Source organism: Oryctolagus cuniculus, chromosome 11 (genome assembly GCF_051225735.1).
Source record: "Oryctolagus cuniculus isolate XC-2025 breed Fujian yellow rabbit chromosome 11, ASM5122573v1, whole genome shotgun sequence".
In the NCBI taxonomy this organism is placed as follows: Eukaryota; Metazoa; Chordata; class Mammalia; order Lagomorpha; family Leporidae; genus Oryctolagus; species Oryctolagus cuniculus.
Window position 1 is genome coordinate 23,658,212 of NC_142877.1, and position 13,798 is coordinate 23,672,009.

Consider the following 13,798-nt stretch of genomic DNA (forward strand, 5'->3'; position numbering starts at 1 on the left):
AGAACAGTGACAAAGAGATCTTCCTTCCATCCATCTGCTGGTTCACTCTCCAAATGGTTGCAATGGCTGGGCTAGGCAAAAGCCAGGAGCCAGGAAGCTCATCTGGATCTCCCACACGGGTGGCAGGGGACCTAAGAATTTGAGCCATATTGTGCGGCTTTCCTAGGTGTATTATCAGGGAACTGTACTGAAAGTGGAGATGCTGGCAGGCCTTGAACTGGCATCCATATGGGATGCTGGCACTGCAAGGCAGCAGCTTAACCCACCATACCACAGTGGGATGGGGGTAGTCATTTGGCACAGCAATTAAGATGCTTCTTAGGATGCCAGTATCCTATACTGCAGTGTCTGGGTTCAAGTTCCAGCTCTATTTGAGACTCCAGCTTCCTATGAATAAGCACCCTGGGGGGTAATAGGTGATAGCTAAAGTAGTTGGGGTTCCTTTCACCCATGTGGGAGACCTGGGTTGACCTCCCAGGTCCTAGCTTTGGCTTGGCCCAGACCCAACTATTCCAGGCATTTAGGAAATAAAATCAGCATATGGGAGTTCTGTCTCTCCCTTTCTCTCAAATTAATAAATAAATAATTTCGGGGCGGGTAATACCCTTGCCAGCATCCCATATGGGCATTTGTTTGAGACCTGGCTGCTCTACTTCAAATCCAGCTCTCTGCTATGGCCTGGGAAAGCAGTAGAGGATAGCCCAAGTCGTTGGGCCCCTGCACCCGCATGGGAGACCTGGAGGAAACGCCTGGCTCCTGGCTTCAGATCAGCGCAGCTCCGGCCATGCGGCCAATTGTGGAGTGAACCATCGGATGGAAGCTCGCTCTCTTGCTCGCTCGCTCTCTCTGCCACTCCTCTCTGTTTAACTCTGACTTTCAAATAAATAAATCTTTAAAAATAAAAAAATAAATAATTTTAAAAAGTTAATCAAAAGCAATAATCTCATCTCACTAATATATATGTGAATATTTTAAATACATTATTGTATTTTTATATACCAATGTACCAATGAGTTTTTTTGTATGCTGTCAAGAAACCTCCCAAGCCCCTCATTATATGAAAGTAATAGTATAATTTTTTTCTCTCTCCAAAGCATGTATGTTACAGTTTAATGCCTTCTGAAAAAGAATATGCAAATTTGATCCTCTTTGTAACTTAGAAATAACATAATCTTTATGATGTTAAATATATATATATATATATATATATATATATATATATACACACACACTGGTAACTAAAAGTTCTTACCCTTGACTTCGGGGGTCTTCCCATTGTGTAATTCGAGTGTTATGGTTGACAAAATACACTCTGCCATTGCTGTCAGTTCTCTTCTCTTTATTAAAAATAACAACAACAAAAGCATTAACATTGGCATAGTCTTTTTCCTCAAATTAAAACAAAATGAGCTGAGTTTGCCAATTTCTCATTATTTTCTTGGGTTTATAGTTTTTAAATCATTGATTTTTTAAAAGATTTATCACTTGATTATTAAACACACACGCTTACCTAACTTTAGAGAAACATCATTTTATTCTAGATGTTGAGTTGAGTTACTATACAATGTGCTGCCAACTGAGTCTTTTTGCTCAATCCAACAAAAACAAGAATAACTTTTACTCAGCTTTTCACACATTTCATTTTATTCTTACCACTATGAGGTAGGTGGTTTTATTTTATCCTGAAGATAAGAAAATTCAGATTAAATTATCTACTCAAAATCTTAGAATTAAATAGCAGAGATAAGAGAGAAACTCGGCCGGCGCCGCGGCTCACTAGGCTAATCCTCCGCCTAGCGGCGCCGGCACACCGGGTTCTAGTCCCGGTCGGGGCGCCGGATTCTGTCCCGGTTGCCCCTCTTCCAGGCCAGCCCTCTGCTGTGGCCAGGGAGTGCAGTGGAGGATGGCCCAGGTGCTTGGGCCCTGCACCCCATGGGAGACCAGGAAAAGCACCTGGCTCCTGGCTCCTGGCTCCTGCCATCGGATCAGCGCGGTGTGCCGGCCGCAACGCGCCGGCCGCGGCGGCCATTGGAGGGTGAACCAACGGCAAAGGAAGACCTTTCTCTCTGTCTCTCTCTCTCTCTGTCCACTCTGCCTGTCAAAAAAAAAAAAAAAAAAAAAAAGAGAGAAACTCAGGTGTCCATTTAGGGTTATCCTCCATCTGCTGGTTCACTCCCCAAATGGCCTCATCAGCTGGGGCTGGGCCACGCCAAAGCCAGGAGCCAGGAGCTTCTTCTAGTTCTCCCATATGGGTACAAGGGCCCAAGTACTTGGGTTATTTTCCACTGTTTTGTCAAGTGCATTAGCAGGGATCTGAATCAGAAGTGGAGCAGCCAGAACTTGAACCAGCACTCATGAGGGATGCTGGCAACACAGGCAGGCTTATCTTTCCATGTGACAGGGCAGGCCCAGGATATCATTTCTTTTAATAGCCAAGGCAAACATCTTTGAAGTTTTAATATTAAGTTCTGTTATCTCTGTTCCACTGTCAAGTAATTCTTCACAAGATGGAACTCTTCTTATATTTGAATTTTTTAATTTAGCCAACATGTCTCAAAATTAATAATTAATGTATTACAGATTAAATAATGAATTCAAATTTAACAAGTATACTTTCTGAAATTAGCAATTTTCAAACAAGTTTAATTGCATGTTGACAAAACTAATTTTTATATTCTGGTTTGAAAAATTGGTATCTAATTTTCTAATAACATTTATTTAGATCCCTAAGATCTTTCTTTAAGCTAGATACTATAGGAAGTGTCTTAAGCCAAATTATACCTTGCCAAGTTACTATTTCCTACATCGTTTGCATGATTTCAAATACTAGTGATGTTATAGGTTATAAAGAACGTTCTAGTGAGTATTATGAATCACTCTTGACATCTCAACTACTATCTAAATCAGCTGAGCCTAAAACGGAAATAGAATTCCAGATATGCTGGGGCTGGCACTGTGGCTTAGTGGGTTAAGCCTCTGTCTACAGCACAAGCATCCCAATGGGCAGTGGTTTGAATCCCAGCTACTCCACTTCTGATTCATTTCCCTGCTAATGCTCCTGGGAAAGCAGTGGATGGTCAAGTGCTTCGGCCCTGGCACCCACCTGGGAGACCCAGATGAAGCTCCAGGTTCCTGGTTGTGTTCTGGCCAAGGCTTGGTGGTTGTGGGCATTCAGGGAGCAAACCAGAGGATAGAAGATCTCCCCCATGCTCCCCTGATAATTTGGACTTTCAAATAAATAAATAAATCTTAAAAAAAAAAAAAAAAAAGGAATTCCAGGCTTGCATAACATCCAGAAAAATGGAACTCTGCATCTCTTTATAGACCTTGAATATTAACTAGACTTTTGTGCTCAAGGTATTCTGGACACAGAGACTTGTCACCAACTCTACGGTTGTCTTAAAGCAAAAAGAGCACACATAGTGCCACAGTTTATACTTGCAACATGGCGAAAAGGCAAGTTCATGTCTTGGTAGTTATAGTGTTTTTTTTTTTTTTTTTTTTTTTTTTACAGGCAGAGTGGACAGTGAGAGAGAGAGAGACAGAGAGAAAGGTCTTCCTTTTGCCGTTGGTTCACCCTCCAATGGCCGCCGCGACTGGCGCGCTGCGGCCAGCGCACCGTGCTGATCCGAAGGTAGGAGCCAGGTGCTTCTCCTGGTCTCCCATGCGGTGCAGGGCCCAAGCACTTGGGCCATCCTCCACTGCCTTCCCAGGCCACAGCAGAGAGCTGGCCTGGAAGAGGGGCAACCGGGACAGAATCTGGCACCCCGACCGGGACTAGAATCCGGTGTGCTGGCGCCACTAGGTGGAGATTTAGCCTATTGAGCCGCGGTGCCAGCCAATAGTGAATTTTTTAAATCTGCAAATCTAAAACTGTCTTTCTTATTTAAAAATATGTACTCAAATAGGCTGGCGCCATGGCTCACTAGGCTAATCCTCCGCCGGCACACCGGGTTCTAGTCCCGGTCGGGGCGCCGGATTCTGTCCCGGTTGCCCCTCTTCCAGGCCAGCTCTCTGCTGTGGTCAGGGAGTGCAGTGGAGGATGGCCCAGGTGCTTGGGCCCTGCACCCCATGGGAGACCAGGAGAAGTACCTGGCTCCTGCCACTGGATCAGCGCGGTGTGCTAGCTGCAGCATGCCGGCCACAGCGGCCATTGGAGGGTGAACCAACGGCAAAGGAAGACCTTTCTCTCTGTCTCTCTCTCTCACTGTCCACTCTGCCTGTCAAAAAAAAAAAAAAAAAGTATTCAAATAATCTGTTAATTTTTATAACCTAAAAACATTCCCTAAGTGCATAGCTGAAAATATAGTCATCTTTTAAAAAACTCTTTTCTTTTTTAAACTAATTAATTAATTAATTTGAAAGTAAGAATTACACACAGAAGAGACAGACAGAATCTTCCATCTGCTGGTTCACTCCCCATATGGCTACTACAGCCAGGGCTGGGCCAGGACAAAATCAGGAGCCAGGAGCTTCATCTGGGTCTCCCGCGTGGCTGCAAGGGCCCAAGTCCTTGAGCCAACCTCTGCTGCTTTTCCAGGTGCTTAGAATGAAGATGGATTGGAAGTGGAGCAGCTGGGAGTCCACCGGTGCCCATATGGGATGCCGGTGCCATAGGCAGAGGCTTTACCTGTTATGCAACAGTGTCATCCCCAGTACTTATTTTCATTTATTTGAAAAGGTAGAGAGTGAGAGAGATCTCTTCCATCTACTTGTTCACTCCCTAGATGTCCACAGCAGCTAGGGGTAGGCCAGGCCAAAGCCAGAAAGCTGGAACTGCATCTAGGTCCTTCATGTGTAGTGGGGAAAAGCATTTAAACTGGACAGAGTGCAGGGAGAACACTTGAGCTCATCTGCTGCTTCCCAGGATGCATTCTCAAAGAAGCTGAATCCGAAGTGGAGCAAAGGATATTCAAATTGGCACTCCAATATGGGACACAGGCATCACAAGTAGCAGCTTATGCCATTGTGTCACAATGTCTACTCCTATATTCATCTTTTTCTGTCATGTAAATTTAGGCTTCAAGGCATGACGTTTTCCTTTCAGAAGCTAACACGAAGCAAGATAAAACTGACAGCAAATCTGGCTCCTATCTAAGTATATGCTGATGATATGAGCATTTCTTAGAAGACCTTATGAAAAACAGAAAATTTCATACGTAGACACACTTGCATGCTAAAGGCTTATCTACTTAATGAGAGGAGATACTGTGGCTATAGAACTGATTTCTTAGTTTACTAGGGGAAAAAACCACATGATAAACAATACTGAAATTATTGAACATTAAATATGAATGCAAATCAGAGTACTCCTTGACTTGATGTTTAAATAGTAAAAATAGAAACTGATGGGCCTTATGCGTATTTTTTCATAGCAACCATGAAATGAGAAAACAGGGGCTGGCATTGTGGTGTATTGGGTGAGGCCGTGGCCTGCACTGCCAGCACCCCATCTGAGCGCCAGTTTGAGTCCCAGCTGCTACACTTCCAATCCAGCTCCCTGCTAACGCACCTGGGAAGGGAGCAGAAGATGGTCCAAGTGACTGGACTCTTGCCACCCACGTGGCATACCTGACTTCGTTCTGTCCCAGCCTTGGCTGTTGTGACCATCTGAGGAGTAAACTAATGGATGGAAGATCTGTCTCTCCCTCTCTCTACAAAACTCAAACTTTCAAGTAAATAAATAATTCTTTAAAAGAAAATAAAAAAGAAAATGAGAAAATATCTTTATACCTGATGAGTAAAGCAGCTATAACAAAGCCCTATTAGACTATTATTGAACCAAAAGCATGTTCTCTAATCCCTATGAAATGCACGTGTGTTAAAAATTTTTTTCACTGTGAGCTTTTAAGATAGTAATGTTTAGTTTTACCATATAAAAACCTGACAAGGTCATGACATCATATTTAAATATGTATGGTGTCACAAAAATTATGCTGTCAGTCTCAGAATGAAAACACAGGCTGAGGCTGGCAAAAGCCTCATGGGACATGTCAGTGAAGAATTAATAATATCCAAAGAATGGTCTGGGGGCCAGTGCTAGGGCGTAGTGGGTAAAGCTACCACCTGCAGGCCCGGCATCCCATATGAACTCTGGCTGCTACACTTCTGATCCAGCTCTCTGCTATGGTCTGGAGAAACTGTAGAAGACAGCCCAAATCCTTGGGCCCTTGCACCCACATGAGAGACCCAGAAGAAGTTCCTGGCTCCTGGCTTCAGATCAATTCAGCTCTGGCCATTGCGGTCATTTGGGGAGTGAACAAGTGGATGGAAGACCTCTCTCTCTTTCTGGCTCTACCTCATAACTCTGTCTTCCAAATAAAATAAATCTTAAGGGAAAAAAAAAAAAAAAAGAAAAGAAAACATAGGCTGTAAGCTGGGATTCTATTTCCTGTGTCAATTCTGAAAGTATAAAAGGTACTGTCTGCTCATTTGTTGTGGTAGTAGTATTGTTACTGGCTCTACAAATAAGGCACATTCCACAAAGGCAGAGTCATAATGCAGTGCTCAGCCTGAGTAGAAGAATCACAAGATCATTTAGGAAGGGGTGTGAAATTTCAGGAGTGTGAAATCTAAAAATAAGCAGACTATAAAACAGCAGGGCAAGAAGCTAGAAGCCAAAATAAGCTGGGTCACCAGAGATAGTATTTTAGGAGAATATTGTTGTCTAACATATAAAATCAGAAAAATCCAGATAACAATATATACAGAAGACAAGGACCAGCCTGTAAGACAAGCTTTTCTAATAAAAGCAACACAGCCCACAGCTCAGACTTCTATAAACAGGAGGCAATATTTCCTACAGCCGTTCCAAAGGAGTAAAGCAGTCTGTATATGTATATGACCATGATCATGAACAGTTCCCAATTTTTCTGCAATAAAATCAAGAGGACAGGCGTGTTGGAGTTAAGCTATCATTTGGGATGTGCCTGCATCCCTCACTTTAGTGCTGGTTTGAATCCCAGCAATTGTGCTTCCAATCCAGCTTTCTGCTACTGCACCTTGAAAGACAGAAGATGACTCAATTACTTGGGTTCTTGCAACCTACATAGGAAACTAATAAAGAGCTCCTGACTTCAATCCGGCACAGCACTGGCGATTATAGCCATTAGGGGAATGAACCAGCAGACAGAAGATCTCTCTCTCTTTCCCTCCCTCCCTGGACCCCTACTCTTTCACTCTCACTTCAAATAAATAAATAAATCTCTTAAAATTTGGAGGATAAATACATGACCTTCAGATACATCCTATTAATTCTTCTCTAAAACAGAAATTCAGAAAATAAATCTGGGTAAACTAGGTATGTTTAAGAATGCAATGTGACAGAACAAGTTCAACACCTCCTTTTGAGAACTGCTTCAGATCAACCACACCTGAATACTCTAGAGATACAACAGAGCCAGAAAACTCACATTCAGATCACTAGTCTTTTTTTTTTTTTTTTTTTTTGACAGGCAGAGTGGACAGTGAGAGAGAGAGAGACAGAGAGAAAGGTCTTCCCTTGCTGTTGGTTCACCCTCCAATGGCTGCCACGGCCGGCGCACCGCGCTGAAGATCACTAGTCTTTAGCAAAGACAGAAATTCTGCTGGTGCTGTGGTACAGCAGGTTAAGCTGCCGTCTGTAGCACCGGCATCCCCTAGGGCATCATGGCCTGGCTGCTCCACTTCAATACAGCTCCCTGTTAATGGCCTAGGAAAGCAGCGGAAGATGGCCCAGGTCCATGGGCCCCTGCACACAACTGGGAGACCTGGAAGAAGTTCCTAGCTCCTGACTTCAGTCTGACCCAGTCCTGGCCCTTGTGGCCATTTGGGGAGTTCATGAACCAGAAGGAAGATCTCTCTATCTCCTCTAAGTCTAACTTTCAATTAAATGAATAAATCTTAAAAAAAAAAAGACAGAAATTAATAACTTTCATATATCTACCCTTTAAGTATGGCCTAAGACATGTTTTATATTTTTAATTCAAAGGAGTGTTTTGAAGATGAATAATCTTAATGAAAGAATAAGATTTCTCAAGGGGGGGGGCATAAAGGAGAGGAGAGGTGCTATAAAGTCAGCATTATTTATTGCTCAGAATTTAATGTGTAATCTTGACACTTTAATTTTTTTCTCCATGACTCAGGAGTGCTAGAATGATCTATCTTGGGCCGGCGCCGTGGCTCAATAGGCTAATCTTCCACCTTGCGGCGCCGGCACACCGGGTTCTAGTCCCGGTTGGGGCGCCAGATTCTGTCCCGGTTGCCCCTCTTCCAGGCCAGCTCTCTGCTATGGCCAGGGAGTGCAGTGGAGGATGGCCCAGGTGCTTGGGCCCTGCACCCCATGGGAGACCAGGAAAAGCACCTGGATCCTGGCTCCTGCCATCGGATCAGCGCGGTGCGCCGGCTGCAGCAGCGGCCATTGGAGGGTGAACCAACGGCAAAGGAAGACCTTTCTCTCTCTGTCTCTCTCTCTCACTGTCCACTCTGCCTGTCAAAAATAATAATAATAATAATAATAATAATAAAAAGAATGATCTATCTTGGGGACCAATGTTTCCCAATAAGACTGTCTGGAAATACCACTCTCTGAATTTATCCCAATATTAGGAAACAGCTGCATTTTTAAGATAAAATTTGATCTGGTGCCACAATGGGCTTATTTTTTAAATCATATAGCTGTTGGGCCATCTAAAAAAAAAATTCTTTCATTTTGTCTGAAAAGCAGACAGAGTCCCGGCTGCTCCACTTCCAATCCAACTCCCTACTAATGTACCTGGGAAAGCAACGGAGGATAGCCCAAGACCTTGGGCCCCTGTACCCTCATAGGAGACCTGGAGGAAGCTCCTGGCTCTTAGCTTCAGCCTGGCCCAGCCCCAGCTGTTGAGGTCATGTGGGGAGTGAACCAGCAGGTGGAAAATTTTTTTTTCTCTCTGTAACTCTGCTTTTCAAATAAATAAATCTAAAAACCAGGAAACTGTGACAGGCTTCTGACTTTGAATAAGATACCATTTGGGGCCAATGCTGTGGAGCAGTGGTTTAAAGTCCCAGCCTGCAGTGCTGGCATCCCACATGGGCACTGGCTTGAGTCCTGGCTGCTCCACTTCTGATCCAGCTCTCTGCTATGGCCTGGGAAAGCAGTAGAAGATAGCCCAAGACCATGAGCCCTTGCATTTGTGTTGAAGACCTGGAAGAAGCTCCTGGCTCCTGGGTTTGGACTGGCCTAGCTCCAGCTGTTGCAGCCATTTGGGGAGTGAACCAGTGGATGGAAGACCTCTCTCTCTCTCTCTGTTTCTCCCTCTTTCAAATAAATAAAATACATATTAAAAAAAAATAAGATGCCATTTGAGATGCATTTCAATGGGAGTGTTTAATTCTGAGTCACTGTTCCATTCCCAATTCCAGCTTCCTGCTAATACACACCCTAGGAGGCAGCAAATGATGGCTCAAGTACTGGATTGAGTTCTTGGCTTCTGGCTTTGGCCTGGCCCAGCCCTAGCTGTTTCTAGGATATGGGCAGTGAGCAAGCAGATGGGAGACCTCTATCTGTTTCCATCTCTCTCAACCTCTGCCTTTCAAATAAATAAATAAAAATGAATTAAAAATTAATAAACTAACATTGGTAAATGACTGTTAACTGCAAACCTTGTTAACTTTTCACCCTTTTTTTTTTAAAGGTTTATATATTTATTCAGAAAGAGTTACAGAGAGGAGAGAAGAGGGGAAGATGCTCCATCTGCTGGTTCATTCCCTCATGGTAGCAACACCAGCGTGGGGCTGGGCCAAAGCAGCCAGGAGCGTCATCAGGGTCTCCCACATGGATATGAGGGGCCCATCTAGGATGCCAGTGTCGCAGGGGTGGCTTTACCCACTACACCACAATGACCACACCAACTTTTCACCCTTTTTAAAGCTAAATTCATCATTGTAAAGATAAATTCTTTTTTTTTTTTTTTTTTTTAAAAGGACCCATTTTTATTTTATTCATTTGAAAGGTAGAGTTATAGAGAAAGAGAGATTTTCAATCTGGTGGTTAACTCCCCATTTAGCCAGGACAGGGCTGGGACAAGCCAAAGCCAGGAGCTTTACCTAGGTCTCCCACATGGGTAAAGCAATCAAATACTTGAGCCATCTTGCACTGCTTTCCCAGGTGCATTAGCAGGGAGCAGAACTGGAAGTGGTGCCACCAAGATTTGAACTGGCACCCATTTGGATACCAGTATTGCAGGCAGAGCCTTAACCCACGGTGCCATAAAGGTGGCCCCTATGAATATATAATTCTTTCCATTTCTACCCCTTCTATAGATTCATGTAATCACTCCCACAATCAACTTATAAACTGTTCTATCATCACATAAGACTCCCCTCTTCTATTATTTCTGGTATTTACACTTTTCATGTACTCTGTCTCCTGACAACTATTAATCAGTTGTAGACCTCTAGTTTTGTCATTTTAGGAATGTTATATAAATTTAAACATACACTATATAATCCTTAGGGATTAGCTTTTTCACTAAGCATAATGTCCTGGATGAGCATCCAGATGGCTGTTACCAATAGACCATTCCCTTTTTAATGCTGAGTGATTGGTATTTTCAAACTTTAGAAATGAAAGTTTATTTTGGGGCTGGCGCCATGGCTCACCTGGCTAATCCTCCGCCTGTGGCACGGGCATCCCATATGGGCGCCGAGTTCTAGTCCCGGTTGCTCCTCTTCCAGTCCAGCTCTCTGCTGTGGCCCGGGAGGGCAGTGGAGGATGGCCCAGGTGCTTGCGCCCCTGCACCCCTGTGGGAGACCAGGAAGAAGCACCTGGCTCCTGGCTTCGGACTGGCGCAGCACTGACCATGGCAGCCATTTGGGGAGTGAACCAGCAGAATGAAGACCTTTCTCTCTGTTTCTCTCTCTGTCTATAACTTTACTTGTCAAATAAATAAATAAATATTTTAAAAAGAAGTGATAATTCATTTTAATAGAAGTCAATTTAGAACATCTAGGGAACTTAATGCTCCTATGGCACCTTGAAATAAACTGATAAGCCCAAAATCTTCCTAGATATTCCCTAAAGCAACAGCAAAGAATCATCTATAAATACCTGATAAATAAAATGACATTCATTGTAAAAAAATAAATAAATGACTTACCCCAACCAGGTGGCAAAGGACCAAGGGGATCAAATTCTTTATTTTGTGATGTGGCAAACAAATCTTGATTCTAAAATGAACCAAAAAATGGTGAAATAATTAAAAACTTTAAACATTATTTCAGAGCAACCTTATGAGTACTCATATGCATCTCCCGTACGTGTAAACGTAACATATTCTTACAGAGCAAGCACCTTAGCTAAGTGTCACATGGTTACCAATAAATGCCAATACTCTTCACTGTGGTAGAGTGTAGGCATTATCTAACACGTAAATTACTTGAAATTAAAATATACAAATAAAGAATCCTTACCTCCTAAATTACCAATTTTTCTTTGCTATACATTTTATATCAGTAATATAAAAATTAAAAAATATATCCCCCCCAAAGTTATTTATAATACCAGCACTAGGTTACCAGATGGCTGGGGGAAAAAAAAACCACCTTACATGTATATCTTGAAAGCAGGGCACAACTTGAATATGAGATATGCAAAGAACTGTGAGAAGGCAATTGAGGAAGCAGGAAGAGCAGGTTGTCCAGTGATTAAAAGAATCCCAACTAGAATATGTTAATGAGCCATAAACTATAGGGAAGGCTCAAAATTCTATTTACAATTATCACATTGTTGAATTAAAGCAAAGTAGGGGTCAACCTCTGGAAAAAGAGAAGCCAAAGTCCTACTGAATGTGCACAAGACTAATGAGTGTATTGTGGCGTAGGGGGCTAGGCCTCCATCTGTGACATGGGCATCCCATATGGACGTCAGTTCACATCCTGACTGCCCCTCTTCCTCTTCTGCTATGGCCTGAGAAAGCAGTATAAGACGGCTCAAGTGCTTGGGCCCCTGCACCCGCATGGGAGACCCGGAAGAAGCTCCTGGCTTCTGTCTTTGGACAGGCAAAGCTCAGGCTGTTATGGCCATTTGGGGAATGAACCAGTGGATGGAAGAACTTTTTCTCTCTTTCTCTCTCTGTAACTATCACTCAAATAAAAAAATCTTAAAAAAAAAAAAAAAAAAAAAAGTGGGGGGTCAGCGCTGTGATGCAGCAGGTAAAGCCGCTGCCTATAGCGCCCACATCCCATATGGGCACCAGTCAAGCCCTGGCTGCTCCACTTCTGATCCTGCTCCCTGCTAATGTGCCCAGAAAAGCAACAGAAAATGGCGCAAGTGTTTGGGTCCCTGCACCCATGTGGGAGACCCAGAGGAACCTCCTGGCTCCTGGCTTCAGATCAGCTTAGCGCTGGGCATTGTGGCCATTTGGGGAGTGTACCAGCAGATGGAAGATCTCTCTTTCTCTCTGTCACTCCCTTTCTCTTTGGAATTCAACCTTTCAAATAAAATAAATAAATCTTTAAAAAAAAAAAAAAAAGTGAAGCTTCCCCCCTCCCTATCCCAGCAGGAACCTGCCTGTCAGGTTTTTTTTGTTTTGTTTATTTTATTTATTTGAAAAGAAGGGCGACAGTAACAGAGTATAAAAGACAGATCTTTGATCTGCTGGTTCACTCCCCAAATGTAGCCAACAGCCAGGACTAGGCCAGGCCAAAGGCATGAACCAAGAACTCCATCCATGTCTCCCATGTTGGTGGCAAGGACCCAAACCTGAGCCATTATCTGCTGCCTCCCCATACATATGCACAGGAAGCTGTGTTAGAAGCAGAGTAGCCAGGAATAAAACAGACACTCTGCCACAGGATGTAGGTGTTGCAGGTGGCAGCTTAATCCATTGTGCCTCAATACAGACCCCTAAGTCAGTACTTTTTAATTTAATTGAATGAATTTGTCCCAAACAGCATCCCTAGGTGCAGTCTGTGTACAAGCCTGCCCTCATTTTGTAACGCAGCAAAACCAAAATCTTGAATTTCCTCTGGTTTGAGGCAAGCGGGTTGGCGACAAGGATGCCCCACAAGTGGGTAGGCACCTAGTAGAGACATATTCCTGTCTCCTTTCATGACAAACCGTTTTGATATTTTTAAAATTTTTTTGAGAATTCTTTAAGACTCAAGCCTACCCCATTGGGTATCCCTGGACAGAAAAAAGCCACACACTGGGAACAATCATTACAGTGTCTCATCAGCCATTTCATTCTGAGGCTAAAAGTGCTTGGTATATGAGAGTATCTTACTTAGTAACTAGGTTCAGTGAAGTGGTGAATGAAGACTACTTAATATTCCTAATAAGCAGGCCGGCGCCGCGGCTCACTAGGCTAATCCTCCGCCTAGCGGCGCCGGCACACCGGGTTCTAGTCCCGGTCGGGGCGCCGGATTCTGTCCCGGTTGCCCCTCTTCCAGGCCAGCCCTCTGCTGTGGCCAGGGAGTGCAGTGGAGGATGGCCCAGGTGCTTGGGCCCTGCACCCCATGGGAGACCAGGAAAAGCACCTGGCTCCTGGCTCCTGGCTCCTGCCATCGGATCAGCGCGGTGCGCTGGCCGCAACGCGCCGGCCGCGGCGGCCATTGGAGGGTGAACCAACGGCAAAAAGGAAGACCTTTCTGTCTCTCTCTCTCACTGTCCACTCTGCCTGTCAAAAAAAAAAAAAGAATATTCCTAATAAGCAGATTCGGCAACACACTACCACTATACCACTTCAATAGATGGTATTGAGAATGTTCAATTCTGGGGCCGGTACTGGGGAATACAAAGTTAAGCCTCCTCCTGCAGTGCTGGCATCCCATATGGGTG

At 43.9% G+C, this 13,798-nt stretch overlaps 1 protein-coding gene across 4 annotated transcripts in view; it reads right to left on the reverse strand.

The window, feature by feature from the left end:
• Nucleotides 1-13,798, reverse strand: part of ITCH (itchy E3 ubiquitin protein ligase) — a 125,853-nt gene that overhangs the window by 45,400 nt on the left and 66,655 nt on the right. For all 4 annotated transcript variants that reach the window (XM_051846160.3, XM_008256089.5, XM_089308096.1 and 1 more), the window contains 2 exons: nucleotides 11,118-11,187; nucleotides 1,253-1,337 (listed from right to left, as the gene is read on the reverse strand). In XM_051846160.3, the coding sequence (XP_051702120.3) occupies nucleotides 1,253-1,337; nucleotides 11,118-11,187 (155 nt within the window). The remainder of the gene's footprint in view (nucleotides 1-1,252; nucleotides 1,338-11,117; nucleotides 11,188-13,798) is intronic.